General features: G+C 41.2%; 1 protein-coding gene across 8 annotated transcripts; it reads left to right on the forward strand.

Annotated features, from left to right (window-relative positions):
- Nucleotides 1-483: 483 nt before the first annotated feature.
- nfyc (nuclear transcription factor Y, gamma) lies at nucleotides 484-26,862 on the forward strand. Of its 8 annotated transcripts, none has more exons than XM_007547667.2 (11): nucleotides 484-600; nucleotides 13,423-13,532; nucleotides 13,623-13,694; nucleotides 16,080-16,193; nucleotides 17,969-18,064; nucleotides 20,476-20,652; nucleotides 23,352-23,420; nucleotides 23,742-23,900; nucleotides 24,081-24,185; nucleotides 24,709-24,768; nucleotides 25,447-26,862. In XM_007547667.2, exons 2-11 carry the CDS (start codon nucleotides 13,434-13,436, stop codon nucleotides 25,561-25,563), a joined length of 1,068 nt encoding a protein of 355 aa, XP_007547729.1. In that variant the 5' UTR covers nucleotides 484-600; nucleotides 13,423-13,433; the 3' UTR covers nucleotides 25,564-26,862. The 8 variants fall into 8 exon arrangements, with proteins under 8 accessions (XP_007547729.1, XP_007547730.1, XP_007547732.1 ...); XM_007547668.2 differs by having other exon boundaries at nucleotides 485-600; nucleotides 13,626-13,694; nucleotides 25,444-26,862; XM_007547663.2 differs by having other exon boundaries at nucleotides 486-600; nucleotides 25,444-26,862.
- Nucleotides 26,863-27,615: the final 753 nt, after the last annotated feature.

Genomic DNA, 27,615 nt, shown 5'->3' on the forward strand with positions numbered 1-27,615 from the left:
GTTGTAAAGTGCTTCTCTTGGCGTTAGTTTATAATAGAATAGTTTCTTTTGTCTGTACCAGCAGCAAACCGACAGTCAAAGCACGTAGATTTACAAAAATATGGAAAACGGAACTAAGAAAAACATGCTTTACAGAAAGGGCAAATTCACAGTAGAAATAAATCTTGTGCAATTATTAAAATCTGCGTACTCCGATTCAAAGAAATGTAAAACTGAGTCCGATAAATTAAAAGAACATTATTTTATTTTATTCTTTACATTTGTGTTCTGTTTTATCATCACAATAGTTATAATTTAGTGAGTACTCTATCAAAAACAAAAGTTATTTTATATCTCGATGAATATTCTTTTTCTTATAAAACCACCTTGAAGAAATAAGAATTCAAAAGATAGTTTTAATTTTTGTAGGCGTTACAGGTGATGTGAATGATGTGAACAACTCGTATTGAACTCCGCCGGTCTTTTTGTACGCAGCTCCTACGTCATCGCGTAAATGTCTTTCCGGTTCGAGTCAGCAGCCATCTTGTTTCCCTTTGCTAGCTAAATAAAATAAATAATACGCTGAGCCGGACTTCACTTCGAACGAACCCGTAAAAGAAAGTGAGTAAGAACCTGAAATAAATTTACGTGTGTAGTGCTATCACGAAAGCTGTCTATGATGTTCGAAAGTGGGGGCAATTACTTGGCTTAATTTCATTTGCTGTTCTTGACCAATAGACGATTGTTTTGGAAGATGAACACAGGCGCCATTTCCCTCCCCGCTCTCTGAGGCGCTTATTGGTGGCCCGCTCAAAGGATCACGGGCGGTCATGAAACTGGTGTTCGGTGTGCGCCATTTTGGTTCTCGCAACAGGGATTAATGAACGCAGTGGCCAGCTCAAGGAGAGCTCGAATGGCGTCAGTTGCAGAACGAACTTAGCCTTAAAAACCTTGATTGGTGGAATCTAGTCCGAGGTTTGATTGGTCTGAAGGACAGATCCAAACGTTGTCTTTATTGGTTAGGCTGTTTCTTCCAAGCTTTGCAAACTTTCATATGGTGGCAGGAGTCGTTCGTAATTAGTGACTATAATCGCACAGTCGGCGAATAGATATTTGTGCAGTACAACCAATCAGTGAACATCTCCAGCAAGCTAACGTAAACTTCAGTAATATATTGTACAATATCACCTAAACTGACCACCAGAGGTTAACCACTAGCGGAAAACGTACCCTGTAGTAGTTGGTGTTTAGCGTTTAAGTTGGCCAAGTTAAACACCGCACTTTGATTTGATATTTTTGGAATCAAACTGCGAGCGTAAAGAACACCATGCTTACTACTCCTGTGTGCTTATTTAGCATTGTTCTCAGTGTCATTGATGCTAAAAATGTACACAGCATTCAGATAGTGTATCAAATTAAAGCATATTCAATATGCTTATACAATAGGCCTTGTTTTCTTCTTTTGGTCATCTTAAGTAGCATTTATTTTTGAAACTTATTTCTTAATTGATAACAAAAAAATGTGCACGTTTCATGCTAATGTGCCAAGTCAACAACCTTGATTTTGCTTTTACCTCTCATAATACATTGTTGCAGCTGGAGGAACAATGTAATATTTTGTCTCAGTGTAAACTAGGATACAGTATTACATGAACAACGCCTTGATACAGTAAATATTTCTAAAACCCAACAGCTAGCATATCCATCCTTTAGGATATAACAAAGTTGAAGTACTAATACAAAAAACTGAAATCAGATTGTCAAAAAATTGTGTTGTGTGTGATATTTTCTGGTTATTTTTTACTGAACAAATTAGTTTACTTTTTTTTTTTACTGCTCTTTTATGTAGCAGTTTTATGCTGAATTTTGTGGATTTGATGAAAGTGACGCCTGTTTTGGGATTGCTGTGAATGTTCCCCATAGATCTAAAGAACTTGAGTTTCTATAGATTCCATTGGCATTGTTCAGAAAACCTTCTTCAGTCCTGCAGACTTTCCCACAAACTTATCTTACCTAGGAGCTGGTTTCCTATTTCTATTGTGCTTGTGAAGGAGTTCATACCCTTTGCACAACAAATGTCAGCTTATTTACTTGGGATTTCATGTACTAGACTCCAGAGAAAGACAGACTACTACATTGTTAAGCTTAGAGCATAAAAATGGAAGGGAAATAAAACATATTTTCATTCCTTTTTTTCTTCAAATAACTATTATGAACGGTGGCACCCATGCATATTCATCCCCCCCACCGCCTCCGAATCAAGTAAAACTACCTTTTGTTGCCATTACAGCTGCAAGTCTTGCGGGGTGTGTCGACATACCTGTCTGCAGCCTCTAGCGCGTTTTCTTTCAGGTTTTCTTTGTATTTAGTTTCATGCATCCTCACATCATCTCTGATTACCTTCTCTGTCCTTCTCGAGGAGAAGTATCCCGACTTTCCCCACAGCATTGTGCAGCCGCCACTGTGTTCCATAACAGAGATGGGGTATTCAGGACGTTAGTAAAATTCTGGTCTGATTTGACCAGAGTGCTTTCTCGCAGATGCTAGCTGTGTCAAAGTGCAAAGGTTATTTTTTTGTGCTTTTCTTTCAAAACTGGCTTTCTTCTTGCCACTTGTCCATAAAGTCCAGATTTGTGGACTGCATGATAAATAGTTGCTGTTGTGTTATCCCACAATATTTGAATGTACTAACTTCCTATATTGCTCACACTGGGAGTATTCCTTTAGTAGAGGAGATGCTAGTGATCACAGAGTAGTAGGGACAGTTTTTAATAGCAAATAAAGAGTCATTTGAAAACATTGTTATCCTAATTTTCAGCAATTTTATCACATTTAAATAGTTTTCCTCTAATTGTTTTACCATAAAAAGCATTTGAGCTTGTACTAAGTTTAAACTGCACATAGTGAGAGTATATTTTCTCATTAGGATACTTCTGAAAACAATTTGTGGCACATAAAATCATTAATTTTATTTTATTTTTTTGAAGGTTGTGGTTGTAACGTGACAAAATGATTACGTGTGCAAGCCACTGCCTATTTAATCCAAACACTCACTTTACATTTAAAATGACAGGAGGTATATCTCTTGATGCGAATAACCTTTGAGCAAATCAGCCTGCTAACCATTTGATTCTGCAGGTGGTTCTGTGTTTGTACGTTTGTGGTGAACGCATGGCTTGCCTCGACACCCTGAGGGTTCTGCGTGTTTATGAAACCTAACGTCTGGCTGGCACATGTTTATCTCTAAACAGAGTCAGCGAAAGCAAACACGGCCATGCTACGGGCAGAATGGGTCATGGGAAGGTTTCGTTGGTACGGTGACCTTGTTAGGTGTCATTACTGAGGCCTTTTGGGTAGCCCAAGCGCTCGGCTCAGCTGAAAAGCGCTGTAGCATGTCGTCCACGGTTGGGAGAGGTTGATCTTTATGCAGCTCCGATGCAATCATTAACCTGATGCCTGCAGTACCTGTTCCAGTCCCCGTGTTCCCTGCAAAAATAGAAAAGGGAACATTTAGCTTTGTGTCTCTTGAGTTTCTATCTTGTTCCCTCTCCCTCCCTCCACTTGCTCTACCCCTCCCATCCCATAGCAGCTCTCCTCTCTGTCCTTCTCCATCCTTCCGGTTCCCCTCCCCCCCAGGCTGTTCATTGATGGGACAGGTTAGCTTTTTAGCTTTCTTTTTTCTCTATCCTCACCTTTCTGTGCTTCACATTTCTGTCTGGATTTGCAGTTACTGCTTCCCAAAACTTTACTGTCTGACACCTCTCTCTCTCTCTCTCTCTCTCGTTAAGTTTACATATGACTTATCTCATTGGTGGTTTCAAAATTCATTATTAGTTGTGCACATGAACAGGAATACCCTGCGTTGGCACATCAAAGTTAAGTCCTCTCCATAGAAAGTTTACACATCAAAGCAGTGATTGTTTAGCAAAAAGGGCATTGTGTGTGACATTGCTGATGTGGCTTTTCTGATGACGTTTTAATTGTGGAAGTTGCCGTGGGCAAAGGTTTTTGGGGTCAAAACAATAATGTCTTTGTTTACAGGGTTTCACCCGTATCTTTTGAGTCTTGTTTAACCACAAATAGCACGAGAATCATATTCTGCCTTATCCCCTCCTTCTCCCACAACTGCTGTCTAGTCAGCTGATTTAACTCCAGGACTTTTTGTGCAAAGCTCCTTAAATGATCGGTTTTAGAGAAAATCTTTTCCGTTGATAAAATTACTGTATGGGTCTTCATCCACGTAGACAAATATTCTTTTATATATTATCATCAGTGCATGTCATTACCACAAATAGACTGGTTTTAGGGTAAACGATTGCAGTATGTACCTGCGCCTCTGAGCAAGGATAAATGAGAAGGCAAGGACAAAATGTGCATTTGTGTGGATGTGCATGTGAGCCTGTGTACACGCATGAGACGGGGAGGCTGGTTTAGTATGCTTTTGTACTTTAAATCATGTGGATGCAACATGCGGCATCAGTTCTGGCATTTCTCTCGGCCAATGAGGGGCGAGCTCGGCCGCCTGCATCATCGTCGTGCCGACCTGTAACGTCGGACCGGAGGCGGGGCTGACGGAGACATTTAGTTTGACATTGTAAATAAGCAGAAAGCAGTTGTCAGAGAGCAGCCTGTGAAGCCTTTCTCATCCGACTAGCAGCTGGAGGGACGGAGACCGCCAGGGACAAGACGATGCCAAGGCAAGCGGCCACGACACACACCCTCACACACTCCCCGAGGAGTTTCCCGCAACTTTATTTGCTGTTTTCCACCGTCGCTCAGCTACACTCTCTCTTCCTCTTTTCTTTTCCCTGACCCCTATCCTGCAGCTCAAGGTAACTTAGAGCAGGAAGTTGGCTGTCAGTGAAAGGGGGTTGGGCAGAGAAAAGCAGTGGAGCGGGGGGGACGTGTCACAGCTGATGGGTGCATCTACCGACCAATAGCGTGTGAGCACCCGGCCCTCCCATTGGTCGATTTCACCAGAATGAGGTGGGAGCAGCGTTGGGGGCGGGGCTTGAGTGTCATGTAGCATGCTAGATTGATTACGCTTGAATGTTAAAGGGGAAGGAGGCTGGAGATTTTTGCCTGTGTGTCAGAAGTGCCGCTCTACTGTTTGCGTGCCGCCGCGGCGCTTTTCTGTTTTCTTTTCGTCCTTTTTCTGGACCGAGCCGGTGGGGTCAGCTCAAAGACAAACTCATGGGTCACTGACCAAACTGAGGGAGAAAGGTTAAAAAGAACAAAGACAGAGGAAGAGGGGGGGCGGCGGGGGGGAGGAGATGGTCAGCAAGTTGAGGAGACTTGGTAAGAAGAGAATTAGAGATGTTTAGAAGGACCTTGGGGACCGCTGAAGGAGACGGAGCAATGTGTAAAAGAAAAGGGGGAGGGGGAGGAGACACAGAGGGGGTTCTTGCTCCTTACTCTGTGTCCGGGTTTAGAGCTTTTCAAAGCTGTCCCGTGGAGCCAGAGTGCCTTTTGTCTGCTGATACGATCAGGGAGCTGCAGGAAGTGGAGGAGCATGAGAGAGTTTTTCTGTCAGCCTCGCGCTCGGTGCTGCTCCCCTCAAGGAGACTTGAGCTGGGCTATCTGTTTCCATCTCTTCTGCTGCACTCCAACAGGCCAGGCTGTTCACCATGAAGGGCACGGGGGTAAGTCCTAGTCTTACAGGCTAACATGCTCACAGAGAGAGATCTGTCAGCTGAAGTTGCTTTAAGTTTCTCAGTAAATTCTTTATCTTAAGTGACTTTAGTCTGTCTCCATCACTCTGCAGGGAAGAGAGTGAGTCTGTCCTTTACAGCTGTCCTCAGCCCCCCCTCCCTCCCTCTCCTGATTTCCTAGATTAGTATTATGGTTCTCATCCATGCCCTTCAGCTGTCACTTTGCTGCACCACTGATGGTTTTACTAAATTATCTCAGGTTGGAGTAATTTAAATCATTTTAATAAGTGAAATGTTGTCATCTTTGCGCGTCACTAGCTTTGACTTTGGGCCGCTGTGTACACAAACATGCACTCTGTGTCCTGATATTGACTGAACGGAAGAGTTGCTGCTGCCAAAATCGGACTTAGTGTTCAGATGGACTTCTCTGTCTTATTGGCGCTGATATTGAGGGTGCCCACTAAAGTGCTGCTTTGCTTTCTCACTCTGACCTTCTTGTTAACTTGTTATTGCCAGACTGTGCTGCTGCAAAGAAGGCATCTTCAAGGAGATTAGGTTTGCTTTAAGTTGGAGTTGAATCCAACTCAAAATTGGGAGAATTTCAGGATTATTTCCAATTTATGCATCACATTTCCCTCATCTTTTATCTTGTATCAGATTTTGTTTTTATTAAACTAAAAAAAAAAAGTGCATTGGATCATGCTGTTGCTTTTGTTTAATATTCGGGAGAAATTCCGATTTTTCAGAAAATCCTCCGATTCTGATCTGTTGCCAATTGATTGGCAAAACTCTACTCTAGCTGGACACCTCTCAGTGTTGTCACATTGTGAGAGGTCCCCAGGGGTGGAGGTGCAGCTGGTCACAGTGACCTCAGGATCCCCGGGCCCCCCTCCCCGACAGTGCCAGACACACAGATGGGACAGACTGTCAGCTTGTCAGCTTCAGGGGCGAAGCAGGCTAATAGTTTGATCTGATCCTTTCTGATGGAGTCTTCGGAGGATGCGTCTTCTCTCACTCGCCTCCGACTCTGTCTTGCCTCCTCTTGTGCTCTTGGATTCAAAGTTCCCCATTGGTGCCTTTGACAAAACGGAGTCCTGTCGGGGTGGGGGGCCGTGAGAGATTGAGAGAGGCAGACTAAAAATAACTCTTAAGTTGGAGCCCTTATTGCCAAATCCCAGGGTTGGCTGCGGTCTGAATAAGATTTGAATATTGTTTGTAGCCCTACACTAAACTACAGGCCTACAGAGTGCAGAAAAATCCAAACAAACCTCATTAACGAAACGTTAAGATGGCCACGGCCGCTGCAACCTTACAGCACTCTTTTGCCCTTGCCCTGTCCATGTGTACACCATCACTAAAGACGGCGTGTGGGTTTGTTGCATGGAGGTACGTTAAGCCCTGCCTTCAATGCCAGAGACCAGGCCTAGCGATTGGATGAAGGTCACTGGAATGTGAGACGGACTCCTGCGGTATCTCTGTCTGCAAGCGAGCGGTAGACATGTGGAGAAAGATGAGAAGAAGAAGTGAAATTCACAGAGAAACGCCAAATGCAGCTAATGCGTGCGGTATGCTATGTTTTCATTAAGCTTCTTAGAAAGTGGAAAGCCTGAACCGCTGGGGTCACTAAGCTACTGCAGCGAAAGTTGGAAAACCTGTCCTTTTTTCCGCCCCCCCTTTCTCCATTTCATCTCCCTTTTCTCCCTCCTCCCTCTCTGGTTTCTCTCGCTCCTCTGGTGAATGACCTTGGGAGATCACTGACTAGCACTTCCTGGAGTTCGCATGAAGCAGAACCAAGGGCAAAGTTTGCAGGGCCGTTCGGTCAGCTAGTTTGATCAGAAGAGGTCGAATGGATCAGGTTGATGGACATTGAACGTGTTCATCATTAATACCCTAACTCTTCTTTTTTTCTTTTTTTTTGTGTAATCAACAAACATTTGCATCAGTATACGAGTCGTTAATCTGTAATTCCTGCCTGGAAACTTCTTGTTTTTGTTTTTTCTGTTTTTTTCTGACCAGGTAGATTATTTACCCTGCTGGTTGTACCTATGCCAGTTTTCTTTTGTGTGCTGTTTGTGGTGGTGGTTGTCGGGGCAGGGGGGGAGGGGAAGAGGGTGCATAAGTGGAAGTGCTTTGATAGTTCATAGTTTGCATGCTCAACCCTCCTTTATTCAGGGCTATGCTTCAAAATAAATGTCAGCTTGACACTCGATATTTACACTGTGCTTCATTCATCAGAGTAAAGCTGTCTTATAAAACATTAGGTTGTTTCTCAGCTAAACTGCAACATAAAACACAGTTGTATTTGTTTCTGCTTAGCAAGTTAGCTAGTTAAAGCTTCATCTTTTCGTAAACCTGCTTCGTCTTCATCGGTTTGTTAGGATTTAACCTCTTGGTCAAGACGTGCCAGCAGAGCTGTAATCCCACAGGAGGCGGCGTCACATTAGAGAGAAAATGTCTTTCATGTGATTTAATCATTTACAGTAAAATGGGCAGCGCTCTGTTATTGTGGCGGCTTTATATTTACTCTTTGATAACTTGCGTTTGATCACCTTACGGTTTCTCTTCTTTCCAAGAAGAGAAACCGTCCAGAGCTTCAGTGAGTTTTCCTTTGAGAGAATCTAAACTTATCAGAAATGCACCAATCAGTTTTAGAACGGGGATTTTCCTTGACCAGCTAGACTGGTCAAAAACTAAAATGTACCAACAGAATTTGCTCTTTGAATGCATCATCCAAACTATTTTGAATTTAATAATTTCTAACAAGTTGGAGTTTAGTAGCAGTTTAGATATGTTTTGCTGCATAAATGTGAATTGTTTAGTAATTGCTTTATTTTCAAATCTGCTACCTCTGTCATAGAACATCAAACATTTTTTTTTTTAAATTGTATGGAGTTTAGTCTTTGGGAAGCAAATAATCTGAATCAATCAAAATTAGAATGGACAAGTTGTAGCCAAGAAAATAGAAAGCCGATGCTACATATACTTTTAAAAAAGAAGGCCTCTGCTTTTCAGTGTTGGGTTTTATGGTGTTAAAATGATCAGATATTTATCACATTCTGACATAATTTAATTCTACCTTTAGAGCTTCAAAACCACAGACTGCTGATTTTACCTTTTCATTGTATGTTAAGCAAAGACTAAGTGTATATGGAGGCCGTGACTTTCTTTAAGTCGGCCTCCTAGTTGTTTGTCGTCATGCCGCAAGAAGTGAAATGCAGAAATTTCTACATCACAGAAAATACACAGTCAATTTATCTGCTTCAAAATGATGAAATGTAGCAGAACTTCATGTTTTCTCTGCCCAACCAAAAGTCTTGTGAGGTTTATTCGACTGGGCTTAAAGTTTCATTTAAAACATTGAGATGTCAGGTTTGAAGTGAGTCGACAACTTTCCCATGAGCTGCCTCTTAAAGGGAAGTTCCAGAAAGCGAGAGTAAAAAGAGAAACGAGGTTGCGGAGGGATGCAGGTACTGGGGCTGGAAGACCAACGTTGGCGCTGATTCAGCTGCTGCAAGCAGAGCAGCATTGACTTTCTCTGAGAGGATGGCGGAGGGCGATCAGGTGAAAGAAAATAAGACGGAGGAAGCGAGGAACACTTAGCCGCGGGTCGAGGCGCGCCAGAGAAGAAATGGGAGTAGAGATCTGGAAGACACAAGGGAGGAAGATCAAGTTGCTGCGTCGGACAAAGTTTGCAACGGGACAAACGTTTTGCACTCAAAAACTCAGGAAAGCTCTGCTTTTCAGGAAACCAAACAGTCATTTTTCCTCTCCCTGTGACCTGCAGAAGGACAACAGCACTGCAGGGAAGAGTTCAGCATTTTCTGTCCTAATATAGCATACGGTAGCAGCCTAGAACAAAGCAGTGCAGATGTTCCGGTGCAGTGGAATCATGGCGGCGCGTCTAGAGGGAGAAGTTTAAAATAAGTTAAATGTGCTGAAAAATTTCTCTACGGGTGATTTTCTGTGGCAATATAAGGGGATGAGTGACTGTGATTAATAAGCTTTGTCATTTCTGTAATACAAGCTTCCATCCAAGTAATACTGGAGTCATCAATCAATCGACAGAAGATTGCTTTATAGACTCTGTGATTGGCAGATCAGATACTAGTAAAATTAAAATAGTTTTTTCTTCTGATTCATTAAAAAGCTCTTGTAAACTTGTAATTACGATCCTATGGTTAAATATTGCAACGATGATATCGGTTCTTGTACTTTATCATCCTCAGCATTTTGAAAATGCTCATGGGGAAAAACACACAGGGGGAAGGAATTGAACCCGGGACAGCTGTGTCAAGAACTATTGCCTCCATATATGGTGCGCCTGCACCACCACTGAGCCACAAAACCCCTATACACATTTTCACTTAAATGTGTTTAGAGTTCTTAAGAACTCTAAACGGTTTCTCAGACATTCGAGAAACCGGAAATCTGTATGTGCAATGAAAATTTAAATCGATTCACCTCTACTTTGGGGGAAAAACCCCCCCAAAAAAACACCTTAAATTTAATTGCTGGAAAGAAATATTTTCTTTTCCTGTAGCTGTTTGCATCAACCTCCGACTTATTTGTAACTACTGATGTATGACACACTGGCTCCCATGTGAAATTTCCATTGATGCAAAGCATTTGAAAATCATGTTAATAATCGTTTACTGCAGGAAGAATGCACTAACTAGAAAAGCTAAATGCTAAAAGGGCATGTTGATACTTTGCTCCGCTCCTCTTTCTCTCACGTTTTAGCCTGCCTCTCGTCACACTTGCCTTCTCCTCTCTTCTCGCATGTTGACTTGACTTTGCCCTCCTGCTGCTGTGGTTAGTGTGTGGTTGTTTATTTACATTGAAGGTTATAGAGTTGGAAAAAGGTCGGGGGAGGGCGCTTCTTGGTGCTTTTTAGTTCATGTTCTACTCTTGAAGTTTTTAAAAGAGAACTTTAGAGGATCTGCAGATTAAAGAGGACAGAAAAGCCAACTGGGAAGACGTGCGTTTAGTGGCGCGGCGTTATCATGGTTGGCAGCCTGATGGCCGTCTTTAAGGTTAAACAAATAGCCTAATTATTGTTCCTTATCAGGCTACCAGCTGGAGAAAGCCACACAAGCTGACAGGCTGTACATGTGCAGAAACACAAGAATGTGTTGTTTACCAATGTAATCACCATATCGAGTGCTGCTACCGGCGGCGCAAAGAACCTTTGGAGGTCAGTCCGTTCACCTGTTGTGAGCGTGATCGCAAAATAAAACTACAATTCCCATTAGTCACCCTTGTCCCCTGGAATGCTGGGATTGTTCTGGAGACTGCGGGTCTTCAATCAACCTTGAAATGCAACTGGACACTAGAGCGTCAGCGAGGGAAGAGGAGACACTGTCAAGGTCAATCACTAGCCTGGCTTGCATAGCTTCAAGCGGCCCGATTGATTTATATAAACCCTCCCCCCCCTCACCCCGCCGTTCTGTCGTATTGATTTAGGCTACTGTCTGTTGAAAAACTGAATGACAGAGCAGGATGCAGCAATGCTTCTTCTGTATTATTCAGTAACCTGTACGACTGCCAGAGGGACTCATCTCTCCTGTCAGAAATCAACCAGCTGAAGGGCCCACGTTTTCAATCAGTGGCATATTAGTGTAAAATATTTACAGCTGCTCTTAGGTAAGCATGAAGAAAGAAGCTGATGCAGAACTCAGGTCACTGAGTGTTTGAAAGGGTGGATTTTGTATCGTATCCTGTTTGCTGGACCAGGAATAGAGTCACTCATGTTTGTTGGCCAGCAATAAAAATGTAGCGAGCCTATGTTAGGCCAAATGTGGTAAGTGCATTGAGACTGTTGTGCTTTTACTAGCAAAGAGGATTTTTGCAAGTTAATTTTGAATAAGTTGAGGTCCCGTGCAGTGTATTTGGAAGGGCTGAAGTAAGTTGTAATCTGCTGTATTCACTAGGGAACATACTAATTTCCTTAAATAACTATATTTTTTTTATAATTAGGCAACTAATTAGTCAAAGCAGACCAGTGAAGAGCGCAGACATTCAGCTAAATGTTAACTTTGCAAAACAAGATTTTTTGTGATGTCTCAAATATATCCCACATTTTGTATCGGATTTCATGAAGTGCCATTTCGGATTTGTTCGTTTCTTCATTCATTTCTTTCTCCATATTTTTTTTGTCAATAGAATAAATTATTTTCTGCTGAATCCGGTGTTCTGTATGATAAGTCAAGTACATGTTACATAATCCTCTACTTGTTCATAAGAAAGTTTACATTTAACAGGTTTCGACTTGAAAATAGGAGCTTCGGGGGTAAAAACCCGCCATCAGTCTTGCTGCATGAGGGCGTTGATGTAGCTTAACCAGGGTGTGAAAGTACACGACTTCTTCTGAAAAACATCAGCTTAAGTTATAATTAACTATTAATTTACCTTGTATAGCCATTGAATTGATGTATTTTCTGTAATTTATGTCTCTAATTCAACATATTAAATTTAACTTGCTGATGCTTCCAAAAACTAAGCTGGCCACTGAAGCAGTTGGGGGCAGCAGACGGCGCTCTTGTTTCTTTTTGCAAGAAGTGAGAATAAAAAAAACGTCTTCAAACGTCAAAATGCTCTCGTGTTTAAGACTTGTTGATCTTTGATGGTTTAAATATGTCTGCTTTACCTTATCTCCATCTGCATAGATCTATCTGTCAAATAACCCAAAATGAATAAAATTTTAAAATGGTAATGCTAATAAAAATGCCTCGTAGTAAATATCACGATCTCTCTGCTTTGGTAGATTGCTGATGTATTGTAATCCTTCACGATCTAATATCGTTGTATCCCCCACGCCTAGCGCAGGCTTCCCTTTGTTGCGTCACATCCCCCTGTCTTTCCCGATTTGTCCCGCTTTCCGTCTCATTTGACCCACAACGCTGCTTGCGCAGCATTTCATCTGTGGCCCTGTCTGTCTCTCACCTCCCTTAGTTAAAGCTGCTGCTGGCACTTTGTCTTTAATGCTGGATTAATACTGAACTTGACAGGACGCCTTTTCTCCCCTGTAGACTCTAAAGCACCTCTAAATGCCTCCATAATCGTCTCTTCATTTCCATGATTTCTCCCCCTGAGCCGAGTCTTTTCATAAAGTTAAAGAGAAAAGGGAGAGTGTCTCTGATCAACGCGCACTAAGCTCTACAAGCTCAGACAGGCAGGCCAGTATTCCCAAACCAGATTCCTGGCATGCCATAGTAACCTGCTGGATCCTCTTTCAAACTGGCCGACCCGTTTTCAAGACTTTCTTTCTGCGGGAGGCTGAATCATGAATTTCTCCTCTCTGGATTTGTTTAAATTGCTCCTTTTTGTCATGAAGAGATTTTTCTATCCCCCAAACGCTCTTACATCAGAGGTTTAGCGTCATCCCTGCTGCTGAGGTCACAAGCTGCATTTAATTGCACATGAAATGTTCGTGTTTGTTGAGGAGCTTCAGTTGAGTGGCGAAGTTGAAAGAGCCATTGACAGTCTGGATACGCGCAGCTGCTCTGCTTGTGTTTTTATTTTTTCTTTATCATTTATCATGTCACCATCTTAAAACCACAAGAATAGGAGCCTGTTGCGGCTCTCTTTTGATTTCAATGTGTTGTAATTACAGGTTGTGATAAGATATGATGTGTTGACAAAGTCTGAGAGCTCTTGGCAGCTCAATCCTGGTTTGGACTGGCATGTCTTGTGTCCTTTATCTGTCGTCACCATTTGTTTTTCTCATATTGTTAGCGTTTCTTGACCTCAATGGTGATTTGACTCAAATCAGTCTCCTCTTCCCTCTACGCAGCCGATTAGAAGATGTCGGGAGATGCGTTTGGAGCTGGACCCTGCGATGCTCAGCAGACCCTGCAGTCCTTTTGGCCTCGAGTCATGGAGGAGATCAGGAACTTGACCATAGTACGCTGAAGCTGCTTACAGACTTACACATCTTATGTTGTCGACTGCTTCTGCAATGCGTAATAACCAAGTAATTTGGTTTTTCTCCAGAAGGATTTCCGTGTGCAGGAGCTTCCCCTGGCTCGAATCAAGAAAATCATGAAGCTGGATGAGGATGTCAAGGTAACAGGAGAAGCTAAGTGATGAGCTCTTTGGAGGAAATAACTATAATTTGCAGGAGTTTGTTACAGTTACTGGACTTTGAAGGGATTTAGTGAAACTATAATATATGTTGTGTAAATGCTATTATAACCCTTTTGAAAACATAGCATTAAGTACCTAAGTAAAGTTTATTTATGTAGCACTTTTCACAGATGGAGACAAACAGCTATGCAACAACACAAAGAATAAAACAGAATTAAATGTTTTTATTCATTTGTTTTTCTAGACACACAAAATACATTCATTAAACTATGCCACCAATTCATTAAATGTGAAATATCCTGTGTATTTCATTTATATGATCTGCCAAACCATCCAGCTTCGACACTTTTTGCCATTAGGACAGATTCTTCATGAGCTTAAAAAGCCTCCAAGAGTATATGGGATCATAACAGATAGATTGCACTTTTAACAAATTGTTTTTGAATGAGATAAAATGTGATACTAAATCATCTTTAGGGTTAACCAATCCACTCAAAACTATAGTACAACTGGACCAAACAACCCTCAGGGGTCTCTATGGGTGTGTAGGTTACTAGAGAAGAACAAATATTAAAGGACAGTTTCTCTGCTTGCATTGCTACCACAGATGGAAACATAAATATGACTTGGTAGATTTCCATCTGATGGGTTTGTCACATCATAATCTCCCATAACCAAGACACTACAGATGCACCAGTTATTGTTGTCCAAAACTTTCGTCATTTTATTATGCAAAGAAGGAATCCTCATAAATTCAAGAAAGCTATAGACAACCCTGACCATCCCCCTACATGAGACTGTTTTGAGAAAAGAGAGTATCTTCAGTCAGAGGCTTCCTCAGATTCACTGTAATACAGACTGCTGCAAGAGATCATTCCTGCCAACAGCCATCACCATCTTCAATAACTCTTTGAAGAATCTAAATTAATGAGCTACAACATCGTTTAATTTCCCTTTGGGATTAATAATTGAATTGAATTTTAATCAATCTGCCAGAAATAAAAATGAGTTCTTTTTAGTAAAATTACATTTTCTTCCTCTGTTAATCAAATCCATAAAACTTCCACAAACTTGATGAACCACAACGGCACTGGAAAAGCTTGATCATTAAACCCATTGCTGCCTATTCTTCTGTATAAGTAGTCATGGGTGTTATTTTTTCCCCCCCAGTTGTGACCATCAGGTGTTAAAGGTTTTGAACTGACCTGCTGTGCTGCAGCGCTCTCGCTATGCATTCCTCTAAAAGCAAAAGACTGTCCAAAATAATCAAATATAATCAAATTACAATCCTTTAAAATCAAAATATTGCGATTTTTAAAGGGCTGCATGAATCCAGTATCTGAAAAGACAATATATTCCAAGTGCAAAACATTAACTCTCTTCATACCAGTGATATTTTTAGCTAGCTAAATGAACCTTAATCGACCACACCTAATGGAGACTTCAGAGGCTGGAGCTCACAGAGAATGGTGAAGACGTTTTGTTACGACAAAGAAAGTAAAGAGACAGATGTGCGTAATCATGTTCAGTACCCTCATTGCAATTTTCAGCAATGCTATGGCTAGTATTTATTTTCCTAATACGGTGCAGCCCTGCTGACGACAGCTGGAGGTAGACACAGCCTCCCATGACCCTGCAAGGATTAAGCGGATATAGAAGATGGATGGATGAATTAAAGTCTGTAGAAACAAAGCAGTATAAAAAGGACAAACTTCATTAAGTGGCTAAAAAAGTTTCTACAGTCCTCTAATCTCGATGCCATTGCCTCGTTCCTCGGATCTGCTTAGGTCATCTCTAACTTTATTGGCTATGGCGGACATATCGGATCTCCTGACATCTTCAGTTGTGTTCAGCCATGACTCGTGAAAGTGAGATTGTTTTGCTCCCGTAACAAAAAGTTTGGTCTCCTTGTAGAAAGCTTGGAAAACATGCGTGTGCTTTCAATGTGCCGTGTCAAGAGTGGCGTCCTATCCTCTTAGTGAAGCAGGAGCTTAAAGCAGTAAAGAGATCAGCAGATCACTAACATATCTGGGAGAGACCCTTCTGTCTGCTCTGACACAGCAGCTTTTATTGCATTTATGCAGCGCGTGTGATTAATATAGCGCATGATCTACATTAAGGTTATATGTGAATGTCCATTAGTTTGATTTTACTGACTTACTCAAATGAAATGCATGCTTTTAATAAGAAGCAATCTGTTAGAAAATATCTCTCGGCTTTAATGGGAGTACATAGATGTCCTCTTTTAGTATGTCGAAGTAGCGTTCCATCTCTGCGCATTTGGTGTTTCCTCCTTAACTCGGGGTTATTCATGTTACTGTGTACAGGCATGTTTAATCAGGTGTGACACTGTCCTCTCTACAGATGATCAGCGCCGAAGCTCCAGTCCTGTTTGCCAAAGCCGCTCAGATCTTTATCACGGAGCTCACCCTGAGAGCGTGGATCCACACCGAGGACAACAAGAGGCGCACACTACAGGTCAGACGCACATTGAGTGGCGTGACATCTGCTTTCCTGTTTTCACTTCCTCTTCCTCTTGATAACCAGAGCTTTGAAAGTTTTAGTCCCAGGAACAAATTTAACCCTTTGACTACTTCTTAATTAATGTTTTTACCTTTTCTTTTTTTTTTAAATAAATGATTATTGTTTGAAGATATTTTCTGTTTGTCGCCTTCCGTTCACTTGGTTCCTTTATGTCGCCATTGAAAGCTCCTTACCGATCTCCGCTTAAAGATTATCTCTGTTAAGTTCTTTCATCCTCCATTGAAATAAAGAGTGTGGAGGTGGTAACTCGTTGTTTCTGATCTGCTTCATGAAAACTTTAGAACATGAATGAATACATGTTCTAATTAATTTCCCTTTCCCTTATATCGGAACATATTAAAAGAATAAACTTTTTATAAAAAAGTGACGTCTAAGTGAACCGTCTAGAGATTCAGCAGCTGATTCCCTTCCACTGGTCCATTGCATAAATCCCAATAAAACACGTTTAAAGTTGTGGTTGTTATCAAAACCTTTTGATCTTTTTCAAGTGGGTTAACATCTTTGTTTTTATAAATCTGCAGAGTTTACATTTAATTAAACCCCCAAACAACAAAAAAATCTTATCTACTGTGTCAATAAGCCTATTATGACCATTTTTACTGGACAATAAATTATTGTGATAAACGATAATATTGCTTTTTTAGAGACCATTTTCAAGTAATATATTGATAACAGGACAATAATGCAAGTTTGGCTTCTCAAAGACTATTAAACGTTAGTTTTGTAAAGAACATTTAGCATTGGAACTGGAAGATATTGTAAATATCCAAAATAAAACGGAACAATCAAAACCATGAAGAAAATGGATTACGAAGTCTCTGTAAACAAAGTTGCCCATATTAATCAGCAGAATGGGAATTGTCAAGCTCTTTTTAATTTATCATGCGATTAATTGCCCTATTGTGACAGACTTGCATGTCAATACAATTTTACAATGAATATGAGGCATTAGCTGGGTCGTACTCATGAATCCGTTATTGTACTTTGACTTAACTGAGGGAAAAGAAGCAACATCCTCCATTTACTCACGCATATGCAGATTCCTGGTGTGCGGCGAGGCCACGCCAACTGGGTCACCATAACAACACTCATCAATAGAGCAAGTGTAGATGTGACCTGATGTTACCAGATATTAATCAAGGTACTATAAATAGCCTGCATTACAAGGAAGGCCACAATGGGGGGGTGGTCCTGACAGCCAATATCCTGTGGAAAATTCCACAGAGATAACACACCGCTGTGGATGTAGGAAAGGGTACAGAAGCCGAGCATGTGCCCGGGAGGAAAATGTCATTCCTGTTCTTTCCCACTTATCTCGGACACATTTTTGGCAGGGCTGTTATAGTGACTGGCTGGCCTTTATTCACTAAAAGTCGAACGTTCATCTCACTGATGTAGGCTAGCAGTAGTTATACATTTGTTCTCGGATGCTACAATTACAACCAACACTTACTAATTGAAGCTTTAATAAGTTTTTTTCTTAAGTTTTGTTAATTATTAATATACAAATAAAATAATTTGTATTTAAACTCATATTCACACTACTTTTACCTCAGTTTTTAAAGCAAACGACTGTTTCACTGCTGCTGAAAACTGCATTGTTATTTTGGGAGTGATGCACTCAGACCATGAGGTATGTTTATATATAGGAGATGCATATATAGATTTAGGATAATTACACTGGACCTTCTGTGTTTCTTGTTTTGCAGAGGAACGACATTGCTATGGCGATAACAAAGTTTGACCAGTTTGACTTCCTGATTGACATCGTGCCCCGGGATGACCTGAAGCCCCCTAAACGGCAGGTAGGAACACACACCCTGCTGTCACCCAGTCACAGGAAAAACCGAGAGGTTTTTAACAAAACATTACACGTTCAGGTGTCACACAGCAGTGTGCGCTTTTAAGGATTTTTTATTTATCTATAAATGAGGGATTTACCTCACACTGCTAAAGAAAAACACGCACGTTTTAGAAGCAAATGTAGAAGGATTTTAAAAATGTCAACTTGCATTTTAGATTTTCCAACAAAAAAAAACAAAAAAAAAACACAGCAAGTTACTTTGTATGTTGTGGATCATTTTGCACCAATTCCTACTGCAGCCAATTAATTTCCGTTTCCCTTATATCAGAACATATTAAAAGAATAAACATGCCTTTTTATAAAAAAGTGACATCTAAGTACACCGTCTAAAGACTAGAGATTCAGCAGCTAATTTCCAATCTGCCAATACAGATTTTAACAGTTTCTGCTTTGTCTTTAAGAACTATAGTATTTGAAGATATAACTACATTTGAAAACAATTTGCCATAAGTTGTCAATATTTCTACGTACAGGAGAGATCACACTGTGTAATAGAGCTGTAGTTTATGTTAGGCAGGCGTCTCCTGGCCGGATGTTACGTTGCAGACTGAACTTATTGCACTTGGAAAATATTTGTCGGCGATTACTGAATTCTAACCGGTTCTTTACAGTATTGATATCACAATATATTATGAAGACGTGCTGCCGAATATTTCCAAATTCAACATCCACCTACTGACAGTTTCACGTTCTCTTGTAGCCTGAATGAACCGCAAACATTTCTCAACATGGCATATGAAATATGCAATTTCTTAAGTGTTACAGCTTTTCTGCTTTCTTCGACTTAATTTTAAAACCAAAAGTAGACCACACGATTTTTATTCAGCTAGAACTTAGTTTCTGATGTGGAGTGGAGGGGTATTTCTCAAAAGATAGCAAAGGAATGTAAAGCAATTGTAAATTTAGAAAAATAAAATCAGTTATTTATATTTTAATATATATATATAAAGCAATTCTCAGATCATTTTTACTGGAGATTTTTATTACATTACAGTAGCTTCTGACTGACTTTTCCTCTGGTATTCTGGACAACATATCTTTGAAGAGCTTTAAGTGCTACTCCAAAAATTTTCATTTCCATTCTGACAAAAGATTAGTTAAAAGATCCCTGGAGCATGATTAATTTAGAGCTTAGCTCTGAGTCTTCTTTCCTCTGAAGCAACTTCCTCACTGAAGAGTGTTCTTTTCACGTGGTTTCTCTTAACTTTTGTGCGTTCACCAGTGGAGAGAGAAAGATCCGATGTTGTTTTTTACACCAGCTAGTCGCCTGTGAGGCCCGGTAAAGAAAAGCGTGGAAATGTGGTGCGCATGTCATTTCCTTCCTGCTTTTTTTATTTAGCTGACTGAAGCTATGACGGCAACACAAGATCTCAATTGTGTCAAATGTGTTTGCCTATGCAATCAAGCATAAACCGGCTCCACCTGCTGCTTACACATTCAGGTTTTCACATCTAGACGAGCCAGTCGCTGGAGTGGCCATCTCTGTCGGCACCGCGGCGCTGTAAACATCCTTGACTGGAAGCTGGACTTTTGACAGCGAGGGCTTTCAGTCGGATGTTTGCAGCTTCTTACTGCCACAAACGGCCAGCGCCAACTCCAGAAATAAAACTAATTCATGCTCCTGAGTGGTTCATAGTGCTGTTGACTATTTGCAAAACAGTCTGCTTGCTCCCAGGATCATTTCAGTGTCTGTAACAGGATCTAAAGACATATATGCATGCAATGCGGGAGCAGGCAAATGATGTCTGTATGTCAGGCTAGTGCGCCAGATGGAAAAGTGAGATATTTAAATTTGTTGTCGAGTGGACTGTCTCCAGGCTTGTAAACATCCTACACTCTCAGCTGTGTTGTCATGGAGCTGGGAGAGGGGTGTTTACACTTCTGGGGGTGGAGGAACATCGTCCTGACGAAGCCCTGCTCATTACTCACTTATGAAACAGGGCGGCATGGGTCACTTTTTATTAATTATTAAAAACTAATAACGGTTTCAAGCAGCATGCGGGCGAGGCGCTAATCTGCTGAACAAACTGAATGCAAACAAACTCTGATGTTACCGGAAGAGGGCAGAGAGGGTGGATGGCTCCTGACATTAGTCAGTAGTTATGTTAATCATCCTACAAGTAATATAATAAAGTGGATTATATTCATCAAGTAAAGTCTCCAAACTGCCGAAGTATTACCACCCAGTGTGAAGCCTGCAGATTACGTTACTCTTCCCCAGCCACATCCCATCAGTTATTTATCAGCCCTGCTCCACTCTAGCATTACACTTGCAAAAATAATTCATGGAGATGTAGTGGACTGATTCAATACGTGTCTGTGTGTGTCTGTCTGTGTGTGTGACACTTGCAGGAGGAGATGCGTCAGTCAGTAGCTCCTGCAGAGCCGGTGCAGTACTACTTCACCTTGGCCCAGCAGCCCGGAGCCGTGCAGGTGCAAGGCACGCAGCAGGGTCAGCAGGCCGGAGCGCAGACCGCCACCACCATCCAGCCTGGACAGATCATAATCACACAGCCGCAGCAAGGACAGGTACAGTCAAGGCCACGACTGAAGAGCTTTGTGCATCACACACACATTGATCCGTGTACAAGAGAACCATCCAACAGTGTGTCAGTGGGTGTCTGAAACTATGTACAGTTCAGACTTTGGTGTAATTTATTGGTATTACTACAGCATGATGGTAAAAGTGGCAGAGGAATTATTTTTGCAAATAAAAATCTGAGAAGTGTGGTGCGGTTCATCTTCATCCTCTTGAGTCAGTCCTTTGTAGGACAGCCTTTAATTCACTTTTACAGCTACTAGTTTTATCAGGCATCTCACCCGGCCTTGCACAACTGGAGATTGAACTGCTGTCCCACTTTTCATTGCTAAATGTCTCAAGGTCAGTCAGATTGCATGTGAATGCATCTTTTTAAGCCTCTCTAAATATTCTCAGTTTGATTAGACTTTGACTGGGCCATTCTAACTCTAGAATACACTTTGATCTGAACCAGTTTATTGTATCTCTGGCTGTTTTTTTATGGCTCTGCTAGAAGGTGAACCTTTGCCCCAATCTAGTTGTTTCCTGCCTCTAACGGATCTTCCTCCAGAACTGAACTCCATGTACTGTCGTATATCGTCCCATCAACTCTGTTCGCCTTCCCTGTCTCTGCTGAACACCAGTATCACTAAAGCATGATACTGCCACCACCATGTTTCACAGAGGAAATGGTGTGTCGAGGGTCACCATCACTTGCAGCAAACTCAAAACAAGACTGAGCTTTACTCAGTTCAACTCAGTAACACTTTATTAATTCTATAGGGAATTTAATTCCTCATTATCTGAAACTCTTTCTGCCAACACAACTAATAGTTGTTGACACTGGGTTTTATTTAAGGGTATCAGACTAAAAGGGGAGGCTGATAAAATGGTGCAGGTGTGAAAGTTCAAACGCTTTGAATAGTCTTACGAGGCACTGTAAATGTCAAAAAAATGTAGCTGGTTCTTACTTTAGATATTTTGACACTGAACAGCAGAAACGCGTGCGACCTTTCTCTAAAGTCCTCCACAGAAAACCCTCCATCCTTACGCTGCCTAAAAGCCTGCACAGTTGGTGAATAATAAGCCCGGTCTTGGGTCACATCAGGCAGATGTTTTTTTGCTATTTTATATTTTAACCAGGTGCTTCGTGTTAATAAGTTCTTCATACTTGGGTAATGTAGAAAATCAACTCGGAGGCTTCAAAACCGTAACTCGGTTTGTTTTTTTTCTCCAAACTGAGAACAATACACACTCAGTCTCTCACAGGCCGTTGGCAAACATTCACTCCTCTGGCTCATATTGCCCTCGTCACCCGACACACAACAGTTTACCAGTCACCCAGTTGTTTCTCTAATTATTCATTCCCTGACACTTTTTCTGCCTGGTACCTCTTTCTCTCCAGTTTGGTCGCTGCATTTTATGTCGCGTTGCTGCTTCACGCTGCTTCAGCAGACTGCCATTAGCTGAGCTGTCATACAAGTTTAGGCCTTGTGTGATTCACAGTCCTGCTCCTGCTGCAGTCCCTGGTCACACTTTGATCTCGCTCGACGTAAACTCAGTCGATGGCTGATTTAGCGGGAATTGCATTAGCAGATAACACAAAGGTCTTTCTTTTAAAAAAGAAAAGGTCATCTGTGAAGCATCAATGAAAGGATTTTTTTTTTTTTAGTGCCCAATTTCTTTTAACTATTATTCCTTTTGAAAGCAAATATCTTTTAGAGATGCACCACTCAGAATTTTGTTGTGCAGTTTTCATAAAACTTTGGCCTACTACTTTTAGGTGCTTGAGATATTTTGAAGGAAATTGATGTAAGAAAGTAAAAAACTCTATTTAAATAGTTTTTCTAGCCACCGTGTGAGAGAGCAATCACAGTAACATGTTTACGACCATTAAGACAAAGTAATTTACGTTGTTTATATTTGAAACTTTATCATCTTACATCATCTTACAGCATATGTCATGTTTAGCACAACTTTGTTTGTTTTATGCTCTAGTAAATGTTGACTCTGACCTTTAATTCTGAGATTTCCTAAACGATGCAAACATCTCCAAATCCATCTGGTAAATTTTAAAAACTCAAAAAGGATAAAACGGCAACTTTGTCGCTCTGGTGGAGGTCTGACTGATATCCTGTATACTGGAGGTGTACTGGTTTCAGAAGCTCGTCTGAACCTCCTTTTGCCAGAATAGTTTGTTCTCTCGATCAATCACCTTAAAGGCAGCCCTAAAGCAGCAACCAGAGGTGAATTTGTCCAACTATCCACTGTAATTCAGCATATTTGGTGTTTTTAGCAGGAAAAAAAAAGAAATATTTTAGACCTGGTATAGGAAGGAAGTGTGAGCTTGTAAAAATAATAAACTTCTAACTTTAGTCTTGCTCAAACTCCATTGATCTTTTTTTTTCAAATTTCAAATCATTTGAGCTGCTTTCTTGCTTCCCTTGGCTTACTATGTATTCATATTTTTATTTTATTATTATTTTTTTGACATTTGCTTTTTTCGTTTCTAGAAACATAACCTAAAACACGCCTTAAATGTTGTTTATTTTTTGGCTCGGGGCTTTTATTTCCATTCTGAAACCTTAAACTTTCTGTGCATACACGCGCCAACCCACGCTTTCGTTTTGTGCGTTGAGTTGCTGCAGTCGCTGCCCCTCTCACTGTGTGTCTTTCTCTCATTTTCTCATTCTGTTCTGTCGGCCATCAGATGTTGCAAGGTGCCACCATGCAGCAGTTACAGCAAGTGCAGGTGCAATCACAAGGCACACCCATCACGGTAAACACACATGCTTTCATATGTGCAATTATCACACTTTTGGAGACCACTTCTCGAAACCGCCGCCCACAAACGGCCCCTGCTAGGCCGACTGAGGCCTGTAGGAGTGAGCTGAGCGCAGGATGAGCTCAGCCTCTGCGACAGACGCAGAAAGATAGCACTTCAAAACCTCAGATGTCACTTCATTTTCCTCCCTCTTTTGCTTGATTTCTTCTTTTTTTTTTATTGTATTTTAGAAGTTTTAGTGGTTCGCTGCGAGCAGTTCATAAACGTGTTTGGTTTTTGTTTCTCTTTCCGTTTGCTCCTCTTCCCCTCCACAAGAGCGCGCCCGTCGCCATGCAGGTGGGTGAAGGCCAGCAGGTGCAGATCGTTCAAGCTGCCGCAGCCCAGGGTCAAGCTCAGACGGCTCAAGCGCAAGGCCAAACCATGCAGGTCATGCAGCAGATCATCACCAACACAGGAGAGATCCAGCAAATCCCGGTAAGAAGCTGCACCGACTCCGAAAAAGGGACGGCGAGATAATGAAGTGTAGCTGAATTTCACAGCTGGACGTGAAGCACTCTGCGTTGTCCAGAGCAGGAAAATGGCTGTGTCCTTCCTGTCTGAATGACCTCTGTTCTGAGCCAAAGTCTGTCTCCCTCTTGTGGCTGTTCCCTGCAGGTGCAGCTAAATACAGGCCAACTACAGTACATCCGTCTAGCACAGCCTGTCTCTGGAGCCCAGGTGGTGCAGGGACAGATTCAAACTCTGGCAAACACGCAGCAGGTAACGAGTTCAGTAAAAAATAGCTTCATGGTTACGTGGCACGTCTTATTAATTTGGGGCCTGTACTGATACCTTTCAACCATTCCTGTTTTTTATCAGGTGGTATAATGTTGAAAAAATAACTTTTGTAAATGTTTCATGAAATAGGTGCACAAGTTTGAATTTAGTTGGCTTTCAAATTCAAATAGGGTCAAATATATGCACAAATATTTGCATGAATTAAATATGCATGAGACCTTGTAGTCTAAACCCAGATATAGTTGGTTTGTTTAACTCTACTTTTTCTGACCAGAAGAAAAAATGGATATCTAGCAAGAAATAAGCACAGAACTTGTACATGGCTGCATTACTGTTTATTGAATATCCATCCTAAAGACACAATTGCATCAATAAAAGCACAAAATCAATAACCTTCAATGCCGATGATGTGTTTTGTAAACCCATTACTGGAACTGTACACATCAAAGATGTGATTGAAGTGAATCTTACTGCGTATTTATTAGTTATTCTGTGACGTTTTCAGATCACGCAGACTGAGGTGCAGCAAGGACAACAGCAATTCAACCAGTTCACTGATGGACAGGTAATAAATCCATTAAATCAATTAACGTTTCAATCACCCCTCAGCCGAGAGTGGAGGCTAAAACCAGACGGAAGTTGAGTTTTGTGGATACAGTAGGCGTTGGTAGAGGATTTGATTTAATTTTAAGTTGGAGCGTCTAGATGGGCGCAGACAGTTCTTCCTCTATAAAGTAAGCACTTTTTTAAAACATTGATTTAAACTGAGACGATTACCTTTATTCTTGCTTTGCCACTCACTGATCATTTGATTTTGAGTTACCAAGAGATAAACACACTCATTTACTAAATGCAAGGTTGTATAACTGGAATAGGTTAGATGTTAAACAGCATTAAAATTAACTTTATGTAATCACTGGCCACAAATTGTGATTTTAAGAAAATCTTTGTCAGAATAAGGTTTGCAGATTTTAACTGAGATTTTAAAGTTCGGATGGTGTAAAATTGTGAAACAGGCTTTTTTGCCTTTTATGATTTGTAGAGGCGAGTATTTTGAATTTGTATAGAGTTTTTACAAAATTAGAGAGTAGTTAAACGCAAAGTTGTTGGAGTTCTTTTTGGCAGCAGATTTCGACCAAAAGCGGGTTGGGTACGATGCAGTGAATCAGACAAAAAGATGCACAATCATCCGAGATGCATCTGGGCAGCTCTTAACCCTCCGCCTCGTTCCCTTTCACAGCAGCTGTATCAGATACAACAGGTGACGATGCCGGCGGGACAGGAACTGACCCAGCCCATGTTCATCCAGTCCACCAACCAGACGGCCGACACTCAGGTCACGCAGGTCAGCACCGACTGAGTCCAACCCGGAGCCTCTCTCTGCAACGCTCACCAGCCTGTCTGATGCCGGCATACGTCATCAACTTCAACCAGAGACGCTCTGATATGATATTTGGAAGAACCGCAGATTTGAAATGAGGGACCGGGGGAATTTGCAACAAAGCTTTTCTAATAAATTTAGTTCATCGGATTGAAAACTAAAGGGACGCTGTTAGACTCCTATCAAAAATGGCATTTTATTCAGACTTTGAGCAATTCTTCTTTTTGTTCTTTTGTCTCTGACATCATATTGAAAAAGAAAAAAAAAATTAAACCGAAGGCCTGATTTATTCTGGACTTTCTGGACTGCAAGAATTGTTTGATGTAAATTTGGTCACCTGTGTCAGCCCACAGTGGACCTTCAAGGCCAGAAGCTGATTTGATGCACTTAGTTTACAAGAGCCATGCTGTCATTGTAAAACGGGGGAAAAAAGTGACTGTGACGTATAAGTAGTGTAAACAAAAACACATACATGTTGGCGAGGTCCCAGTCGGTTTGTGTGCAGGGAAACCAAGCAGCAGCCTCGGTTTCTTTCCATCATAACATATCTGAATTTTAAAGAAACAGGAAAGTTTTGCTGCCTTTTCACTTTCACCTGGAAGTTAACTGGGGGGGGGGAAAAATCTCTGTATTTGTAACATATTTTTGGCTAGACGTGTCCCTTCACTCTGTGTTTTTTCAAGTAGTTGGATGAATTGAAGCCATATACCTCAGATAAGGTTTAATTATTTACTCTGTTGGTTTTTTTTCCCCCACATTGATGATGAAGCATTGCTTTATTTTGTAAGGGCTTCAAACTGTGTAGGCTAGTTGTGTGTGTGTGTGTGTGTGTGTGTGTGTGTGTGTGTGTGTGTTTGTGTGTGTGTGTGTGTGTGTGTGTGTGTGTGTGTGTGTGTGTTTTGAGCATCCACACTCATCGTCGCTCTTCCAGACTTTCTCCTTCTGGTAGAGCAGAGATCCTCCACTCTGCCTTTTTATGCATTTTCACCCAGTCCACTCCTACCAGGAGCTCTTCCCTCTTTCGTCTTGTTGCCCTGCTTGATGTCTCATGTACAGACAGATGACTCCATCTGGAGCAAATAAAACCTTTTCAGTGTTTGCCCTCATAACTTTCCCATTATCATTTTTTTTTGTACAGTATAAATAATGTTTTTATCCTTGTTGTTTTTGCATGTAGTTTAAATTGCCAGCATGGCATGCAATAGCTCGGTACCGTTTTATTTTTGATGTTAATTTTTGTAAAACAATTCTGTTTGTGAAATAAACTATTGAAAAACATCCGAGTACTGATTTTTGTTCTCACTTTTCTTTTTTTTTTTAGGTAAGTTTAGCATCTTGCTAGCTCGTGGACAGCGAGACATTTCAGTACAGTAGAACAGGATTAAAACCAAACCAGGCGCCAGGTCGACCCATCGAATCACCAGATCCTACACTATACAGGCACATCTCTGTAAAGAAGAATATTATTGAAATGTTAATTTATTTAAAGAGATGCATCAAGTGTTTTATGGCTGTGGCTTAATGTTAAATTGAGTAGCTATTAAAGGACCAACATTTAAAAAAAAAAAAAGTTCAACAGAACAACTACATCAGGACCCCGTTATGCTGCATTCAATAATGAGGAAGACTTGACAGGATTCCAGCTGTAATTTAAATCCCCAAAGGTCATTGCAGAGAAAGTTGGCTTCGTCTGAGCACATAATGTAATTGGAAAGTTGAGTGGAAGGCAAAGTTATCAGAAAAAAGTGCAACCTCGAAAAGAATGCAAAGGAAACCCGGGCTCCTCGTCTCCAACGCGACCCTGCGAGAAGAATGGTCGTTTGTGAAAAGGGAACAAATATTACGCAAGTATATACAGATGACTGAGCAACAGTCCCGTCTTTTCTCTCCTCTGCTCGGGATAGTGATGTTTTCTGTTTTGCGACTGGAGCAGTTTTTGTTTGAAGCTCTGGCTGCAGCTGCAGCCCACATTATGTGAATCTCCACCCAAAAACAACAACCCCTGAACAGGCTTCTCTTCTCAAAATCACA

The sequence above is a fragment of the Poecilia formosa genome, unplaced genomic scaffold, assembly GCF_000485575.1.
Source record: "Poecilia formosa unplaced genomic scaffold, Poecilia_formosa-5.1.2 Scaffold21, whole genome shotgun sequence".
NCBI lineage: Eukaryota > Metazoa > Chordata > Actinopteri > Cyprinodontiformes > Poeciliidae > Poecilia > Poecilia formosa.

Excerpts from the sequence above, each read along its gene's own strand:
- nfyc (XM_007547663.2), top strand. The coding sequence starts at position 13,434 with ATGTCGGGAGATGCGTTTGGAGCTGGACCCTGCGATGCTCAGCAGACC. Across the intron at positions 13,695-16,079 it reads AGCTGGATGAGGATGTCAAG|ATGATCAGCGCCGAAGCTCC; the intron begins GTAACAGGAGAA and ends TCCTCTCTACAG. Across the intron at positions 23,901-24,080 it reads GAGAGATCCAGCAAATCCCG|GTGCAGCTAAATACAGGCCA; the intron begins GTAAGAAGCTGC and ends TGTTCCCTGCAG.